This window comes from Scyliorhinus torazame, chromosome 25 (genome assembly GCF_047496885.1).
Source record: "Scyliorhinus torazame isolate Kashiwa2021f chromosome 25, sScyTor2.1, whole genome shotgun sequence".
Classification (NCBI taxonomy): domain Eukaryota; kingdom Metazoa; phylum Chordata; class Chondrichthyes; order Carcharhiniformes; family Scyliorhinidae; genus Scyliorhinus; species Scyliorhinus torazame.
In genome coordinates, this window is record NC_092731.1 from 13565902 (window position 1) to 13586287 (window position 20386).

The 20386-nt window shown below is 45.9% G+C and overlaps 1 protein-coding gene across 3 annotated transcripts in view; it reads right to left on the bottom strand.

Annotated features, from left to right (window-relative positions):
* The window catches only part of LOC140402335 (BTB/POZ domain-containing protein 7-like), a 91753-nt gene that overhangs the window by 54571 nt on the left and 16796 nt on the right, over positions 1 to 20386 (bottom strand). For all 3 annotated transcript variants that reach the window (XM_072490046.1, XM_072490047.1, XM_072490048.1), the window contains exons 3-4: positions 7383 to 8447; positions 3469 to 3677 (exon numbers count right to left, since the gene is read on the bottom strand). In XM_072490046.1, the coding sequence (XP_072346147.1) occupies positions 3469 to 3677; positions 7383 to 8447 (1274 nt within the window). The remainder of the gene's footprint in view (positions 1 to 3468; positions 3678 to 7382; positions 8448 to 20386) is intronic.

The following is a 20386-nucleotide window of genomic DNA, read 5'->3' on the forward strand; positions in this document are numbered from 1 at the left end:
CCAAAAGCAAAAGGTCTGCGGGACAGCCTATTGCTCTGTCTCCGTTATGATGAGCACTTGTCACAACTGGCGATAGCAGAGAGGTGCAACGTTTAGATGCACAGGCTGATTTCAAAGGTCATGTGGATCCAACAGTAGGAACGCCAAACAGAGAAATCAACACACCTCCCTTCTCATTTGCAGTTTCCATTTATATTTTAACAGTGCCAGGAGCAGGGTTCGGGCTGAAGGACAGGGGGGAAAAGTGCTGCAATAGGACATCTCATTGTGCCTCTGAGAGCATCTTAAAGTCCGTCTTATCCAAGGGGCAAAATCATGAGAGATCTGGACAGAGCGATTGTCCATCACCACAATTTTTCATTTTTTATAAATTTAGAGCACCAATTCTTTTTTTTCCCCAAATTATGGGGCAATTTATCGTGGCAAAACCACCTACCCTGCACACCTTTTTGAGTTGTGGGGGTGAGACCCACGCAGACAGGGGGAGAATGTGCAAACTCCACACAGACAGTGACCTGGGGCGAGGATCGAACCAGAGTCCTCAGCGCCACTGCGCCACCCTGCCGCCCTCCACCATATAATTGGGTGGCTTGCAGGGCCATTTCAGAGGGTATTAGGAACCAGCCATAATTACGTGGGAATGGAGTCACACAAAGCATTAAACCAGGTAAGAGGAGCAGATTTCCTTCCGAAATTAGCAATCTGGTTTGCTGAGGTTTTTTTCAAAAACATCGGACAACTTCACAGCCAATGTGTTTTAAAAAATAAATTTCTTAACCTATGTGAAGTGATATTCTGTGATCTATTAATGCAGTAAGATATCTGCATCCCTACCCTGCTCCATTTAAAATCATTTGGGCAAACACAGTAGCCAATTTCTTCACATGTAGATCCCTTAAAGCAACAATAAAAAATATGATTGGTTAATTTGTTTTACGTGGTGTTGGTTGAGGGACGAAAACTCTTCTCCCATCATCAAGAACATAAGTCACAGGACGAGTAGGCCATTCAGCCCTTCAAGCCTGCTACGCCATTCAATAAGATCATGATTGCTCTTCTACCTCGACACAATATTTCTGCACTAGCCCCATATCCCCGAGATTCCTTTAGCATCAAAAGAAATCTGTCAGTCTTTGTACTGAACATACTCAGCCCTCTAGGGCAGAGAACTCCAGAGATTCACAATCCTTTTCTTCCTCATCACTGTATGAAATGGCCACCCCCTTATTCGGAGACTAGTCAACATCTACCCAGCCAGACCACAAAGAACTTGCTATGTTTCAATTAGATCACCTCTTATTTTTCTAACGTCCAAGAAACAATAGGTCTCATCTACTCAATTTCTCCTCATAGAGCAAGCCCCTCGATGTGGGAATCAGCCCGGAGAACCTTCGTTGCACTCCCTCTATAATAATAATAATCTTTATTGTTACAAGTAGGCTTACATTAACACTGCAACAAAGTTACTGTGATAAGCCCCCTAGTCGCCACACTCCGGCACCTGTTCGGGTACACTGAGGGAGAATTCAGAATATCCAATTCACCTAACAGCACGTCTTTTGGGGCTTGTGGGAGGAAACCGGAGCACCTGGAGGAAACCCACGCAGACACGGGGAGAACGTGCAGACTCCGCACAGACAGTGACCCAGCGGGGAATCGAACCTGGGACCCTGGAGCTGCGAAGCAAGAGTGCTACCCACTATGCCACCCGTGTTCATATCCTTCCTTAGGTAAGATGACCAAAACCGTAGACAGTACCCCAGATTATAGTCTCACTAAGGCGTTACACAAGTGCAGTAAAGACTTCTTTACTCTTGTACCCCTGTCCCTTTGTAATAAAGGCTAAAGTACTATTTACTTTCTGATATAAAGCGTGCAATAGGTTCTATATCATCGTAATATGCAGACATGGTGCTGGTTTATTGCCACCCCCACTCAAAAAAGTGCAATGGCTTCAAAGTACAGCATTCCACCAATATTATAACAACAATCTTTATTATTGTCACAAATAGGCTTACATTAACACTGCAATGAAGTTACTGTAAAAGCATGTTAGCTTTCACTATGTGAAAGCCCTGGAGTAAAGCCATTATTTTCTGGCATAGTTCAGCATCACCACTGAGCCCAGCAGAAGCATTAAAATTTAACAAACGTTCTAAGCTTAATGCCACTTCAAGAGTAAAGCAGTGCAATGGGGAAGTGAGGAACCATTTACAATTGATTAACTGCAACCCTGGGCTTACCTTCGAACTCAAAAGCCAGCAAGGACGCATCACAAGTGACCAAACTGGGACTAGACGCCACTCAACCCACAACTTTGTGAGTCAGAAGGCGCCTACAACTCCACGACTCCAAGCGGCAGTAATCAATGGCAGATTCCCACTTGGATTCCATTTTGAGCTCCAATGTTGCCACTGGGAGCAATTAGCAAATCAGTGCTGGCGAAGGAGCTGTGGGGAAAATGGCACTTAAAATAAAAGGCATTTATAAATCTCTGGCACGGCTTTGGAGAGGGCGCAGAGACAGATTTACTATAATGGTACCAGAAATGAAATACTGTAGTTACGTGGGGAGTTGGGATTGTCCTCCTTAGAGCAGGGAAAGTTAAGGGGCTATCTGATAGAAAATTACGAGGGGTTTCATGGAGCCAATGAGGGGGGGAAACCTGTTTACAATGGCAGAGATGTCGGTAACCAAAGGGTACAAATTTAAAGTAATTTGATAAGAGGGAAGATTTTTTTTTTGTTAAAAGCAGAGCGAGATGTGATAATCTGGAGTGCGTGCACTTCCCAAAAAGGCGGTGGAAGCAGATTCAATGGCAACGTTCAGAAAGGAAAATTATTTTGCAAGAAAATATTTTCAGGTTGATAAGGAGGAACGAGCAGGAAGGAGTGGGACTAACTGGATAGCTTTCAAAGAGCCAACATGGGCAGGATGGACCGAACATACTCCTCTTTGGTGTATGATTTTATGCGTTCAACGTCACTTGATTCCCTTTTATTAGTCCTAAATTGCTGAATCGCCAGATGCTGACCAGTAAAGATCAGAGTCTCAGTCTCACCCTTATGATACACACATCAAAACTCTCCAACCAGACAACCCCAGGGAAATCATTTTTTTATAAAAATAAAAATTTAGAGTACCCAATTCATTTTTTCCAATTAAGGGGCAATTTAGTGTGGCCAACCCACCTACCCTGCACATCTTTTGGGTTGTGGGGGCAAAACCCACGCAAACACGGGGAGAAAGTGCAAACTCCACACGGACAGTGACCCAGTGCCGGGATCGAACCTTGGACCGTGAGGCAACAGGGCTAACCCCCTGCTCCAACGTGCTGCCCACCCCAGGGAAATCATGTCGTCGTTCCACAATTCTACGCAAGCCACAAGCAAGCAGGTCCGCCATTTCTCCAAGAAATTTCTCTAGATATCTAGACTTCTTATTAATTGGAGACAGGAGGTGAATTACCTGCAGGTAATCTGACTGGACGGCTGCCATCAGGTGTTCCTTGCTTAGCTCATAGAGAATGTCGGAGGCGATGACATTACTGAACTCCTCACAGAGGAAATGCAGCATTTGCCGGTGGACCCATTTGGATCCATATGGTTGAGAGCTCCACCTCAGGATAGCAACTAACGAGTCCAGCGTGGCACTCTCAACAATCAGGTCTTCACATCCTGTGCAGGCAGAGAAAAATCATGTGAATTAGAATTTAAAAACAGCAGCAAAATGCTTAGCGCTTACAAAGTCAGTGCTTTTGTGATCAATCGCAAACCATATCCCGCTAATCCTTTCTCCATGTAGGAACATCTTCATTTGCCTCTGGAATCCAATGATGTATGTCCCAGTTAATTGATTTCACAACTCCTTCATCCTGTTAAAAACGTTTGCCTGGCTGGATAGAAATTTGCTGCATTCACCCATCATCTCTGTGCCAGCTCTTAAGGCAATTCACTCAAGTGCCATTCCCCTGCCAATTGCCACATATACTACTGCTGCAAGAACAAGTAGCTTTGATTGCTTACTTAAATAATGAACCGGTAGTATTGCCATAACCATATTGCACAGGCATGTGGGCGCGCGCCCAGACAAACATATGCGCACATGTGCGACCCCAGATACGAGCATCCCAAGAGGCCTGCGCACACGAATGCTTCCCCCGCCTATCAAAACCGCGTGCGCTCCCAGCTCCCCTCCCAGCAATCGTGCACCTGCACCCCCTTCCCGCCCCCGCTGCTGCTGTGACCCCCACCCCCTCCCCGCCGTGCCCAAACCATATTGGTAAATTCTGTTGAGTCTTTAAATCTGGACTTTTTGCCTTCGCAACTAGTCTCATTTTTAAAAAAAAATAATTTTAGAGTATCCAATTATTTTTTCCCCCACTTAAGGGGCTATTTAGCGTGGCCAATCCACCCAACCTGCAGATCTTTGGGTTGTGGGGGGTGAAACGCACGCAGACACAAGGAGAATGTGCAAACTCCACATATAGTGTGACCTGGGCCGTGATCGAACCCGGGTCCTCAGCGCCGTGATGCAGCAGTGCTAATCACTGTGCCACCGTGCCCGCCCTGGCACCTAGACTCACAAGTTCATTCGAAGTACAAATCATTCCCTGCATAAACACCCCAATACCAATCGTAACAGTACCCGAGTCGCACCTGGTCCCTGCTTATTTTAAAGTTAGATCCTGGTTTATTTTTTTAAATTTAGAACGCCCAAATTCTTTTTTTCCCCAATTAAGGGGCAATTTAGCAGGGCCAGTTCATCTACTCTGCCCATCGTTGGGTTTTTGGGGGGTGAGACTCACGCAGTCACAGCGAGAATGTGCAAACTCCACACGGACAGTGACCCAGGGTTGGGGTCGAACCTGGGACCTCGGCGCCGTGAGGCAGCAGCGCTAACCGCTGCGCCAATGTGCCACCCCTCATATCCTGAATTAATCTTTTCCATACAAACCATTGCAATGTATTTCCCCTTTTTGGGGTTGAAAACCCAAGTCTCTCCCTCGCAACTCAGACCCAAGGAGACGTGGGATCCGTCTCATGCCTCTGGTCTACACCACCAGCACTTTAAGAGGCCGAAACTACATGCAGTGTTCAACCTGCAGCCGGAGCAGAGCACTGCGCAGAATGCTCATCAACTTCCTCGAACTTGTATTCTCTTCTTTCGGCAATGTATTCTATTCGCCCCACCGAGTGTAGTTCTACACCAATTTGACATGGTTGAAAGTCGAGCTTTAACCCCACCTCTAGTTGTTCCAATAATATTCATTCTGATTCGGCAAAACGCAGTGAAGAAGAAAAAAAAAATCCAGTAAAATGTTTTTTATGCAGCTACCGTTGCATCTACTGAATCAATTTGTCACAGAGATTAATATGTTGGTTTTAAATTGGGCTTCCAGGTCCGTCCGTGGCAAGGGCAGATACAGTTATGACATCCCCAATGAGCCAGTTCGTAGAATCACAGAATTTATAGCGCAGAAGGCCATTTGGCCCATCGAGGCTGCACCGGCCCTTGGAAAGAGCACCCGACTTAAGCCCGTGGCTCCAACCTATCCCCGTAGCCCAGTAACCCCACCTAACCTTTTGGACACAAAGGGACAATAAGGGCAATTTAGCACGGCCAATCCACCTAACCCGCTCATCTTTTGACTGTGGGAGGAAACCGGAGCACCAGGAGGAACCCCACGCAGACACGAGGAGAACATGCAGACTCTGCACAGACAGTGACCAGAGGCCGGAATTGAACCCGGGTCCGTGGCGCTGTGAGGCAGAAGTGCTAACCACTGTTTAAATAATTGTGTTAGGCCTTAGTAAGATAATGAAGTTAATGGGAGGAGCCAGGGGTTGAAGCAGTCAGATGTTGAGGTTGCAGTTTTGAAATTCAGTTTAGATCTGTCTATGAACAGGAAGCAGTTTCTGGAAAAACTAAGTTTTGATCTGTCTGTGAACAAATTGCTTCTTCTCTCAAAAGCAGTTTAGTTAAAAAGGTTTTGGCATGAGGAGACAGCAGTTTCCGAAAAGGCTGGCAGATGGAGAGTAGTTTGACATAGGCAAGTATCTGCTAGCTGTTTCCTGAAGGATCTCTCTCTCAAAGTGGTTTATGCAAGACATCCCTTTACAGCAAATATTCCTGGGTTGGCTTACAGTATTTAAAAGTGGATTATGACCAGAGTTGGCTTTTGCTTGAGTGGAGACAAAAATAGCAGTTAAGATTTAGTGCTTCATTATCATTGCTGAGCATTGTAAGCTATTTTCTTTATGATGTTAAAGTTCGTAATAAAGTTTGTTTTAATATAACATATAATCACTATTTTGAGTGAAATCACTCCTGTAGCGAATATCTTTGCTTCATAATATTAAAAATTAAATTAAATATTGCCGCATTCTAGCAATTGTTGGGGTCTGGTCTGGGATTGTAATACAGGTCTAAACGTTGTCATCATTGAATGATACGCACAGTGACACCCATCACGCCTGGGCCAGTTCTTTTACAGAACTATCCAATTAAACCCTTTCCCTTGTTCGATTCTCATCATGCTGCAAATCTTTCTCCTTTAAATATTTATCCAATTCCTTTTTTGAAAGTTATTATTGAATCTGTTTCCAGCATCCTTTTACGCAGCGTCTCCCAGATCGCACCAATTACACGGCGTTATTTCTCTCTCTCTCCCCCCCCCCCCCATTTCATTTTGTCTCTGCTTCTTTTGCCGCTCACCTTCATTCTTTGTCCTCTGCTTAGGAATCCTTCTGCCACTCTTCACTCCTAATTTCCCGAATTAAAACCCTTCTAGATTTCAAATAGCTTAATCAAATCACCCGATAATGGTTTCTGCTCTGGAGGGGGCCACTCCGATTTCTCCACATTCCCCAAATAACTGAAGTCTCTCATTCCTGGTTGAATCTCCTCTGCATCCCCTCCAAGGTCTACAGTGGGTCTGGTTTGGCACAGTGGACTAAATAGCTGGCTTGCAATGCAGAGCAGCGCGGGTTCAATTCCCGTACCTGCCTCCCTGAACAGGCGCCGGAATATGGCGACTAGGGGCTTTTCACAGTAACTTCATTGAAGCCTACTTGTGACAATAAGAGATTATTATTATTATAATAAGGGCGAGATCTTGCTTAATGGATGTGCAGAGAAATGGCAAAAATACTCCTGCAGTGTGTTTCACAAAGGGGGAGCATAACGTCCTTGCTTTTGTACTTTCTACCTCTTGTTATAAAGCCAAGAATCTCACGTGTATTTTTGAACAGCCGTATTAACTTGGCCGGCCGCCTTCAAACATTTGTTGAGTGTACATTCCCATGATCGCAGCGAGATTCTCCAGATCAATCCCTTCCCTGTTCAGAGGGACACACCTCCCCCCACCACCACCCCCTTACCTTGTGCCAGCATATTGAACTCTATGAAGAGCGCGATATGGAACAGCTCCATAGCGTTTTCCAGCCTGGTCTCACTGTCCTTCCCAGTTTCATCCTGCACTTCTCTCAAGCTCCCAGTTGACGGGCTGAAAGGCAGAACCAAGTCCAAGTCCACCAGGTCGGTGTACATGCAGTGCAAAATGACTCTTGCATATTTCTTTGGAATGATTGCTTCGTTCAGCACAATCCTGGCTGGAGTCTGCAAGGTCCGGTCTGTGGTCTCCTCGCCAGTGCGTATCCGCTTCTGGAGGAGATTTCGGAAGAACGGCGACCGGGCGCAGAGGATGGCCTTGTGGCAGCGGAACTCCCCCTCCAGGCAGCACCCTTCAAAATTGTCAGAAACGTCGGGGTTGGAGGTAAAGCTGAGGACTGCGTCGTAATAGCAGGAGCTCTCAAGGAGACTGTATATATCGAAATGAAGGGCATTGGGCATCCCAAACTCTTCGCTGAGGCGGACCAACACATCAACATTCTTGATCTGGGAGTTTTGAATGCCAAATTCTCCACTGTACAAGTAGTGCAAAAGGGATGACAGTATTGGCATGTCTATGCCGACAGTGCTGATGTCCATAACTAACTCAGCACGGTCCAGGTTGGACAAAAGGAGGGTTTTGAAGAAAGGGCACCGGGCAGCCAATATGGCACGATGGACAGGAAAGCACGCACCTTGGAATACAAGGTCCACATCCGTACAGTACTTGAACTGATAGAGCTTGGCCAGGTCTTCATTTAACCGGCTGGCCTCTGGCCTGGCTATACATGCCTGAATTACCAGCTCCTTCACGGCCAACGCAGCTTCATACTGCTTCACCAGCAGACCCACATCCCGCACGTCCCAGCCGTACAGGAGCTCGCGCATGTGCTTGGCATGGTCAGCCGCCTTGGCCGACTTCCGGCGCCTGAAGAGTTTCTTCTTCAGCAAGGCAAGGTTAGAGCTCCTCTTCTTCTCGCGCTTGTCCTGGCCGAATCCAGAAATGCAGAACTTCCCCTCTGGCTGACATCCGAACGGAGAATGCGAAGGAGATTCTGTCCAAGAAATAAATAACAGGTTACAATTAAATCCCACCAGCACAGGAAGTGAATAGTGTACTAACAGTTACCAAGCTGGTTGGTGAACCGAAAACAAAACACGGAGCTTTTCTTTATTGAATTGTTCAGTCATACAGCTCTCGTCTCACACAATCCAGTGTCCCAGCTATCCCCTAATTAAAGATTATTTTTAATTTAAAAAAAAAAAATCAATGAATCAAATTAATGAGACGGTGACACTGGTGGGGCACTGGAACAAATGTACTTAAAGACAATTAACACCCATCCGCTGTTTCTTTCAATCTTAACAATTCAATTAATATGGGCAGCACATTGGTTAGCACTGTGGCTTCACCGCACCAGGGGGTCCCAGGGTCGATTCCCGGCTTGGGTCACTGTCTGTGCAGAATCTGCACGTTCTCCCAGTGTCTGCGTGGGTTTCCTCCGGGTGCTCCGGTTTCCTCCCACTAGTCTCGAAAGAAGGCTGGTTAAGAGAATTGGACATTCTGAATTCTCCCTCTGTGTACCCGAACAGGGGCCGGAGTGTGGCGACGAGGGGATTTTCACAGTAACTTCATTGCAGTGTTAATATAAGCCTACTTGTGACAATAAAGATTATGACGGGTATTATAAAAAAGTCATTGTGGTATATTTTTCTGCGATTGAGTTGAGCCATGGAAGTTCCAGGGAATGGAATACAAAAATAAAAATCAACGTTTACTACATTTAAAGCATCATTAGGTGCCAATAGGACCTTCAGCCCAATCCCATCTGCCGTTCGATAAGATAATCGCTGATCTTTAACCCAAATCCACCCACTTGCTTTGGCACCAGATCTTTGTCTCATGTATATCTACCCATCTCAAGAGTTAAAATTATTAACTTGAGCTAGCATCTACTTTGTGAGAGAGAGTTCCACAATTTTACCACCCTTTTGTGCGAAACGTTTCCCACCCTCTCTCCTGAATTAAGGTTATATCCCCTTGTCCAAAACTATCCAGCAGCAGAAAAAAAGTTTTATCAATTCCTTCCAAAAATCTACATACCCCAATCAAATCACTCCTCAAGCTTCTATATTCTAGGATATACAATCCTAATAATCTCTCTTCATTATTTAGCCCAAGTAACATTCCAGCGAATCAAAGGAGGTCCAACCAAATGCCTGGCACAGTACATTTCACTTGCAAATTTGACGAACAACACAAATTAACCAGCATAACCAATAGGATTCTCTGTCCCCCAAGATCCTGATCACGCTGTGGAAACAGGAGGTGGCAACAAAACAAATTACCTTGTGTTGCTCTATTCTGTATTTTCTTTCCTTCCCTTTTCTTCCCATGTACTTAATGATCTGTTGAGCTACTCGCAGAAAAATACTTTTCACTGTACCTCGGTACACATGACAATAACCAAATCCAATCCAAAAAATATATATTTTAAAAGGTATAATGCAAAATGTGATACAGTCAGATATTACAACAGCTACATCACAGTTCAAAAGTAATTCATTTGCTGTAAAGTACTTTGAGATGTTCTGAGATCATCAACAGCACTGTATAAATGCAAGTCTTGTCTTTTTTTATGGTTTGGGTCCCTCTTCTTATGGTCAGGTCAGCGACTGTTAACCTTGCCTAGGCCACCTTTGAGAGGTGGCTAGAAGAAATAAGGAACTGGATAGAGTGGATAGCAACAATACGCATTTATTTGGCTCTTTAGTGGAGTAGAACATTTGAAGGCACCTCGTAGAAGTGTGCCCCGCGCGCGCGCAGGGAGAGCGGTCAAATGTTAGGGAGAGTTCAACTAGGGTCAGCGAGGAGCTACAAAAGTAGCATTTAGAACAAAGGAATTGTTCGGTCGACTACAGGAGGCTGGATTGGTGGTCAACATGGTTAAAAGTGAATTTAGGAAAACTCAAGTCACAGTCTTAGGCCATACAATTGGGGGTGGTCACGGAATGCGAAAACAAACGCTACTGGGGAGTTACCAATACCATCAACGAGAAGAGAAGTTCTGAGATTTCTGGGCACGAGTGGTTTCTACCAGAAATTCATGCCAAATTTTAGCAGTGTGGTTGCTCCACTGACTAAACTTCTGAAAAAGCACAAGAAATATCAGTGGGCATCAGAAAGTCAGGAGACATTTGAAAATCTGTAAACTGTGTTGACCACCGCACCAGTATTGGTGACACCTAATTATGCCAAGCAATGTAAGGTGGCAATTGATGCGAGTGATTGGGCGTTGGTGCTGAACTGCTACAGGAAGGCGATGACAGAATAGAAATAACCGTGGGTTATTTTCCGTCAGAAACTAAATATTCATCAAAGTAAGTATTTGACCGGGCAGCACGGTGGTGCAATGGTTAGCATTGCTGCCTCATGGCACCGAGGTCCCAGGTTTGATCCCAGCTCTGGGTCACTGTCCGTGTGGAGTTTGTACATTCTCCCCATGTTCGCTCCCACAACCCAAAGGTGTGCAGGGTAGGTGGATTGGCACTGCTAAATTGCCCCTTAATTGGAAAAAATGAATTGGGTACTCTTAAATTTATTAAAAAAAAGAAAAAGAAATAAGTATTTGACCAACGAGCAGACGACATTGAGTTTGTTACTGGTTTTGCACCATTTTGACGTTCGTGTTGCTAACAATTCATTGGAGAAAATTGTTTATACAGACCTTAATCCATTCTAGTTTTTGGAGAAGTTTAAAGATCAAAATGCAAGACTGTTTTAGATGGAGTTTACTGCTACAACCATACGGGTAGCAGGGAGAGCAAACATGATTGCAGATGCTTTATCATGACTCTGAGATGTGAGAAGAACGGGATGTGAGAACAACGGCAAGTTAAACGTTAAAGTTAAAGACAAAAATCTGCAAGCTGGTTCCTGAAGGATCTCTTTCAAAAAGTTGGTTATCCAAGGCGTCTCTTCACAGCAAGTATTCCTGGGTTTGCTAACTGTATTTAAAAGTGGATTTTGACCAGAGATGGGTTTTGTGTGAGTGGAGATAAAAAAAATAGCAGTTAGAAATGAGTGCCATTTCATTGTTGTTTTTAATAAATTTAGAGTACCCAATTCATTTTTTTTACAATTAAGGGGCAATTTAGCATGGCTAATCCACCTACCCTGCACGTCTTTGGGTTGAGGGGGCGAAACTCACGCAAACATGGGGAGAATGTGAAAACTCCACATGGACGGGATCGAACCTGGGACCCTGGCGCCGCGAGGCAGCAATGCTAACCACTGCGCCACCGTGCTGCCCAGTTTCATTTCATTGTTAACCATCAACTGGTAATTATAATTATAACATCTTTATGATGTTAAAGTTAAGTTTTAACACATCCTATTTGTGCATGTAATCACTCCTGGAGCAAAGTATCCTCACAGTCTTACAAACAAAATATTGGGGTTTCAGTCCGGTATCCCAGCAACTGTTGGGGCCTGGTCTGGGATCTTCTCATGCCCTCTTCAGAACTTGGCATTCCTACCTATCTTTGCCATTAGCAAATTTAGCAACCACACCTTAGTCCCTTCAGCCAAGTCATTTATATAAATTGTAAAAAGCTTGAAGCTCCAGCACTGACTCCTACGGCACTCCACTTACAAATGGGGCAAAGGGAACAGGAGCAGGAGGCAGCCATATAGCCTTTCAAGCCTATTCTACATTTGATATCATGGTTGAACCTCAACATCAACTTAACTTTCCGATTCGATCCTCATATCACTTGATCGCTTTGGAGTCCAAAGCTCCATCGATCCCAAGCTAGATTATATCTAATGATTGAACATTCACATCTCTCTGGGGTACAGGATTCCAAAGATTCACAATCCTTTGAGCGAAGCATTTTCTCCTCATCCCGAGACTATAGCGCCCATTTCTAGATTCTTCAGCCGGGGAAACGGTCTCAGCATCGACCGGGTCAAGCCTTCTCGGGAGTCTCCTACTTTTCAGCGAAACCAAGTCTCATTCTTCGAAACGGGTACAAGCAGATTCCGTTCAATCTTTCCTCACAGGACAACGATCTCGCCCCAGGAGTTAAGTCAGCGAATCGTTGCTGAGCCCCGTCAAGGCATCCTTCGGTACGGACATCAACACTGTGCACAATACACCCAAGTGCGGTGGCTGCACAATTGCAGGAAGGCAACTGCACTCTTGCCTTGCAACAGAGGCCCACGTACCATTTGCTTTTGGAATGCTTGCTGCACCTGCAAGGTAATCTTGCTCAGTTAGAAGGCTGCAATTTAAAGACAAGTTGCAGCACCTTGGGGAGATTTTTAAAAAAATGAAAAGAGTGAAACTCAAAGATCTGCACGGTTCAAAGTTTCCACAGCTTAAGCTGTCATTAACAACAACAAAAAAGGCAGGACAGAATTCTCCCCGCTGGCTCGGCAAGTTCTTCCAGTTTGGAGGAGCTGGAAAGAAATCCGAACTTTGTTCCTCCCACACTGTCGCGCAGAGTTCCCAATTCTGTTAGATTCATAATCAAACACACGCCGAGGCTTCTGGCGCTGGGACAAGTCTTCCATCTGCAGTTGCTATATTCAGCACTTAAGAACATTAGCTCCCATTTTCCGCATGCCGTTGATCAATCATCACAGCGCTTGCTGCCACGTCGATCCCCCCCCCCCCCCCCGCAGGGCTCCTCTGGGTCACAGGCCTGAGTCCCTGGTGAGTCAGCACTGAATCTTTCAGTCCCACCCCTGCAAAACGCAGCACCGTTTAACATTACAAAATGCTGGAAATACTCGGCAGGTCAGGCAGAGAAAGAGAGGGTCAATGTTTATAAGTTGATGACGATCACCCATCGTCAGTTCGGATGCTGCCTGACCTGCTGAGCATGGGCAGCATTTGCTGTTTTAATTTCAGATTTCCATGATCTGCGGTATTTCGCTTTTGTGTGGTCACTGGAGGCAGGGCACTTAACACGAAACGAGGCCCAAATGGCAACGGCTAGGCTGCTGCACAGCTACGCATGCACACGGTTCAACACACTGTATAGGATCCGCACTCCTGGCGGGGGACCCCTCGCATGGATGTGAACTGGGCTTGGAAAGCCAATCCAGGAGTTAAAAGTTTAGTGTCTGGTGCACATCACTGGACAGTCGCAACTTTTTAATTTAATAATAGTCACATGTAAGATCTATTTCACAGGCAAAAAAAAAAACTTACACTAGGTAAGGAGTCCAATAGGAAAATAAAACATCAGAAAAAAAAAGGGAATCATACACACTCGCGATACACAAGGGGGATATACACACTCGCGATACACAAGGGGGATATACACACTCGCGATACACAAGGGGGATATACACACTCGCGATACACAAGGGGGATATACACGCTCGCGATACACAAGGGGGATATACACGCTCGCGATACACAAGGGGGATATACACGCTCGCGATACACAAGGGGGATATACACGCTCGCGATACACAAGGGGGATATACACGCTCGCGATACACAAGGGGGATATACACGCTCGCGATACACAAGGGGGATATACACGCTCGCGATACACAAGGGGGATATACACGCTCGCGATACACAAGGGGAATATACACACTCGCGATACACAAGGGGAATATACACACTCGCGATACACAAGGGGAATATACACACTCGCGACACACAAGGGGAATATACACACTCGCGATACACAAGGGGAATATACACACTCATGATACACAAGCTGGACCGTGTTCCAAGGCAGCAATACATCAAAAGATCAGAGAGATGTAATAAATCACAGCAGGGAAACGTTTGGAAGTTCCATGTAAGCTGGTGATTTAATCAGTCCCTGAAAATACCTCCAATATTGCTCTATATTCATACAGAAATCTAAGCTGTGGCATGGCTACTATTATTTCCTGGCAAGTAGATTGCCTGCTTCATAACGCCTCGCACATAATGCTGAACTAAGATACTAGATTAATAGGGTGGGGCCTGTGCCATGAACGGAATCTATACTGCGCATAATTTTTTCAAGAATTACCTGCTTGTTCATCTTATTGCCCAGTGAGGAGTGTTGCTTGGAGTGCAGAAAGGCTACTTAATTTGCCCGCACAACAAGGGTAATTCACGGTGCGAAGGGCACCAACAAACAGGTGGTGGGACAATTGTCAATTTTAATCAATGAAGATTACAAGCCAGTAAAACATTTGTGTGTGTGACTGTGTGTACATCAGCTGGGGGCTGACCCCCATTTTCTCCTAACACAGAGTGAATTACACTGGTAGACTCAACATCTAGACTGGCGTAAAAAGAGCAGCCACTCAGGGCAGCACCAGTGGTTAGCATTGCTGCCAACGGCGCTGAGGACCTGGGTTTGAATCCCGGCCCTGGGTCACTGTCTGTGTGGAGTTTGCACATTCTCCCAGTGTCTGCGTGGGTTTCGCCCCCACAACCCAAAGATGTGCAGGGTAGGTGGATTGGCCACGCTAAATTGCCCCTTAATTGGAAAAAAAGAATAGGGTACTCTAAATTTAAAAAAAAAAGACAAGGCAAAGACAGAAAGTTATTTTCTATAATGCTTATCACAACCTCATACGGTTGATGGATAGACAGCAGCCAATTTGCGCACAGCAAGACCACGGGCTGTTTGGTGCTGTTGGTGGAGGGATAAATATCGGCCCAGGCACAGCAGCATGGTGCAGCAGAGGCCCACTGACTCCAGCAAACTCCATACCATGCGCAGGGAGAAATAACAAGGATTGGAGAGCAGTTAAAAGTGCCAGGTTTATACAGCTCATCGTGAAGTTATTCTGACTCATGAGAACGAGCTACATCTAAAAACACAGGAGCCTGCATCACTGACAAGACTGAGATTTACTGCCCATTTCTAGTTACCCTGAGGTGGTGACCATTATAGCCTGTGTGGTGAAGGCGTTCCTGTAATAGTAAATAGTACCTAGATCGGATATATTAAGGGCAGCCCGGTAGATAGCACAATTGCTTCACAGCTCCAGGGTCCCAGGTTCAATTCTGGCTTGGGTCACTGTCTGTGCGGAGTCTGCACATCCTCCCAGTGTGTGCGTGGGTTTCCTCCGGGTGCTCCGGTTTCCTCCCACAGTCCAAAGATGTGCAGGTTAGGTGGATTGGCCATGATAAATTGCCCTTGGTGTCCAAAATTGCCCTTAGTTTTTGCACTGAGTGCTGAATTTGGTGCATTTGAGTGCGATAGTGAGAGTTTGGTGACCGAGGGAGTATAAGGCTTCATTTTTATCTAAAGTTTAGTCTTTCTTTTATTTTGTTAATTAACTTAAAAGTTGCTGTTTGGTTTAGAAGAAGGTGAATTTTCAATAAGCTTTAAACAGGCTTCTACTTGTAGGCACTTGCAACTGGAGCTTGTTAATTAGTTAATTGGATTAGGCCAGTTTTCAGAGGCTAGATTCACAGTATAAAAGTGATCCCCTACAGTGCAGACTTTGTTTGCACAGTGCTGAATTTGGTGCATTTGAGTGCGATAGTGAGAGTTTGGTGACCGAGGGAGTTAGGTGAGGAGGGAGTAAGGTGCTCCTTTCATTTTGTTTCCGACATTTCCGCAAAGAGTGCAAAGAGAGCCAGGAGTTTACAGAAAGTGTAGCTGACTGGGAGCAGGGTCGGAGGGCGGAGATCTAGTTAGTCCACAGGGCAGCTATATTCTGTCAGGTAAGAGGGGATGGAGGCTAGGCCAGTTACATGCTCCTCCTGTAGGATGTGGGTGGTGAGGGATACCACCGGTGTCCCCACTGACTATACCTGCGGGAAGTGCACCCAACTTCAGCTCCTCAAAGACCGTGTTAGGGAACTGGAGCTGAAGCTGGATGAACTTCGGATCATCCGGGAGGCAGAGGGGGTGATTGAGAAGAGTTACAAGGAGGTAACCACACCCAAGGTACAGGACAAGAATAGCTGGGTTACAGTCAGGGGGAAAAAAACAAACAGGCAGAAAGTGCAGGGATCCCTCGTGGCCGTTCCCCTTCAAAACAAGTATACCGTTTTGGATGCTGTTGGGGGGGATGACCTACCGGGGGAAGGCCCTAGCGGCCAGATCTCTGGCACTGAGTCTGGCTCTGGGGCTCAGAAGGGAAGGGGGGGAGAATAGAAAAGCAATAGTTGTAGGAGATTCAATGGTTAGGGGAATAGATAGGAGATTCTGTGGTCGCGAGCGAGACTCCCGGAAGGTATGTTGCCTCCCGGGTGCCAGGGCCAGGGATGTCTCGGATCGTGTCTTCAGGATCCTTTAGGGGGAGGGGGAGCAGCCAGAAGTCGTGGTGTACATTGGTACCAACGACATAGGTAGGAAAAGGGGTGTGGAGGTAATAAACAAGTTTAGGGAGTTAGGCTGGAAGTTAAAAGCCAGGACAGACAGAGTTGTCATCTCTGGTTTGTTGCCGGTGCCACGTGATAGCGAGGCGAGGAATAGGGAGAGAGTGCAGTTGAACACGTGGCTTCAGGAATGGTGTAGGAGGGAGGGCTTCAGGTATTTGGATAATTGGAGCGCATTCTGGGGAAGGTGGGACCTGTACAAGCAGGACGGGTTGCATCTGAACCAGAGGGGCACCAATATCCTGGGAGGGAGGTTTGCTAGTACTCTTCGGGAGGGTTTAAACTAATTTGGCAGGGAACCGGATTTGTAGTCCAGCAACTAAGGTAGCCGATATTCAGGACGCCAAAGCGTGTAATGAGGCAGTGGGGAAGGGAACACTGACAAAGGAGAGTACTTGCAGGCACGGAGATGGGTTGAAGTGTGTATACTTCAATGCAAGAAGCATCAGGAATAAGGTGGGTGAATTTAAGGCATGGATCGGTACTTGGGACTACGATGTGGTGGCCATCACGGAAACTTGGATAGAAGAGGGGCAGAAATGGTTGTTGGAGGTCCCTGGTTATAGATGTTTCAATAAGATTAGGGAGGGTGGTAAAAGAGGTGGGGGGGTGGCATTATTAAATAGAGATAGTATAACAGCTGCAGAAAGGCAGTTCGAGGAGTATCACCCTATTGAGGTAGTATGGGTTGAAGTCAGAAATAGGAAAGGAGCAGTCACCTTGTTAGGAGTTTTCTATAGGCCCCCCAATAGTAGCAGAGATGTGGAGGAACAGATTGGGAAACAGATTTTGGAAAGGTGCAGAAGTCATAGGGTAGTAGTCATGGGCGACTTTAACTTCCCAAATATTGAGTGGAAACTCTTTAGATCAAATAGTTTGGATGGGGTGGTGTTTGTGCAGTGTGTCCAGGAAGCTTTTCTAACACAGTATGTAGATTGTCCGACCAGAGGAGGGGCAATATTGGATTTAGTACTGGGTAATGAACCAGGGCAAGTGATAGATTTGTTAGTGGGGGAGCATTTTGGAGATAGTGACCACAATTCTGTGACTTTCACTTTAGTAATGGAGAGGGATAGGTACGTGCAACAGGGCAAGGTTTACAATTGGGGGAAGGGTAAATACGATGTTGTCAGACAAGAATTGAAGTGCATAAGTTGGGAACATAGGCTGGCAGGGAAGGACACAAGTGAAATGTGGAACTTGTTCAAGGAACAGGTGCTACGTGTCCTTGATATGTATGTCCCTGTCAGGCAGGGAAGAGATGGTCGAGTGAGGGAACCATGGTTGACAAGAGAGGTTGAATGTCTTGTTAAGAGGAAAAAGGTGACTTATGTAAGGCTGAGGAAACAAGGTTCAGACAGGGCATTGGAGGGATACAAGATAGCCAGGAGGGAACTGAAGAAAGGGATTAGGAGAGCTAAGAGAGGGCATGAACAAGCTTTGGCGGGTAGGATCAAGGAAAACCCCAAGGCCTTTTACACATATGTGAGAAATATGAGAATGACTAGAGCGAGGGTAGGTCCGATCAAGGACAGTAGTGGGAGATTGTGTATTGAGTCTGAAGAGATAGGAGAGGTCTTGAACGAGTACTTTTCTTCTGTATTCACAAATGAGAGGGGCGATATTGTTGGAGAGGACAGTGTGAAACAGATTGGTAAGCTCGAGGAAATACTTGTTAGGAAGGAAGATGTGTTGGGCATTTTGAAAAACTTGAGGATAGACAAGTTCCCCGGGCCTGACGGGATATATCCAAGGATTCTATGGGAAGCAAGAGATGAAATTGCAGAGCCGTTGGCAATGATCTTTTCGTCCTCACTGTCAACAGGGGTGGTACCAGGGGATTGGAGAGCGGCGAATGTCGTGCCCCTGTTCAAAAAAGGGACTAGGGATAACCCTGGGAATTACAGGCCAGTTAGTCTTACTTCGGTGGTAGGCAAAGTAATGGAAAGGGTACTGAAGGATAGGATTTCTGAGCATCTGGAAAGACACTGCTTGATTAGGGATAGTCAGCACGGATTTGTGAGGGGTAGGTCTTGCCTTAAAAAATCTTATTGAATTCTTTGAGGAGGTGACCAAGCATGTGGATGAAGGTAAAGCAGTGGATGTAGTGTACATGGATTTTAGTAAGGCATTTGATAAAGTTCCCCATGGTAGGCTTATGAAGAAAGTAAGGAGGCATGGGATAGTGGGAAATTTGGCCAGTTGGATAACAAACTGGCTAACCGATAGAAGTCAGAGAGTGGTGGTGGATGGCAAATATTCAGCCTGGATCCCAGTTACCAGTGGCGTACCGCAGGGATCAGTTCTGGGTCCTCTGCTGTTTGTGATTTTCATTAATGACTTGGATGAGGGAGTTGAAGGGTGGGTCAGTAAATTTGCAGACGATACGAAGATTGGTGGAGTTGTGGATAGTAAGGAGGGCTGTTGTCGGCTGCAAAGAGACATAGATAGGATGCAGAGCTGGGCTGAGAAGTGGCAGATGGAGTTTAACCCTGAAAAGTGTGAGGTTGTCCATTTTGGAAGGACAAATAGGAATGCGGAATACAGGGTTAACGGTAGAGTTCTTGGCAATGTGGAGGAGCAGAGAGATCTTGGGGTCTATGTTCATACATCTTTGAAAGTTGCCACTCAAGTGGATAGAGCTGTGAAGAAGGCCTATGGTGTGCTCGCGTTCATTAACAGAGGGATTGAATTTAAGAGCCGTGAGGTGATGATGCAGCTGTACAAAACTTTGGTAAGGCCACATTTGGAGTACTGTGTACAGTTCTGGTCGCCTCATTTTAGGAAGGATGTGGAAGCTTTGGAAAAGGTGCAAAGAAGATTTACCAGGATGTTGCCTGGAATGGAGAGTAGGTCTTACGAGGAAAGGTTGAGGGTGCTAGGCCTTTTCTCATTAGAACGGAGAAGGATGAGGGGCGACTTGATAGAGGTTTATAAGATGATCAGGGGAATAGATAGAGTAGACAGTCAGAGACTTTTTCCCCGGGTGGAACAAACCATTACAAGGGGACATAAATTTAAGGTGAAAGGTGGAAGATATAGGAGGGATATCAGAGGTAGGTTCTTTACCCAGAGAGTAGTGGGGGCATGGAATGCACTGCCTGTGGAAGTAGTTGAGTCGGAAACATTAGGGACCTTCAAGCAGCTATTGGATAGGTATATGGATTACAGTAAAATGATAGCGTAGATTTATTTGTTCTCAAGGGCAGCACGGTAGCATTGTGGATAGCACAATTGCTTCACAGCTCCAGGGTCCCAGGTTCGATTCCGGCTTGGGTCACTGTCTGTGCGGAGTCTGCACGTCCTCCCCGTGTCTGCGTGGGTTTCCTCCGGGTGCTCCGGTTTCCTCCCACAGTCCAAAGATGTGCGGGTTAGGTGAATTGGCCAATGATAAATTGCCCTTAATGTCCAAATTGCCCTTGGTGTTGGGTGGAAGTGTTGAGTTTGGGTAGGGTGCTCTTTCCAAGAGCCGGTGCAGACTCAAAGGGCCGAATGGCCTCCTTCTGCACTGTAAATTCAATGTTAATCTATGATTAATCTAGGACAAAGGTTCGGCACAACATAGTGGGCCGAAGGGCCTGTTCTGTGCTGTATTTTTCTATGTTCTATGTTCAGTGTTGGGTGGGGTTACT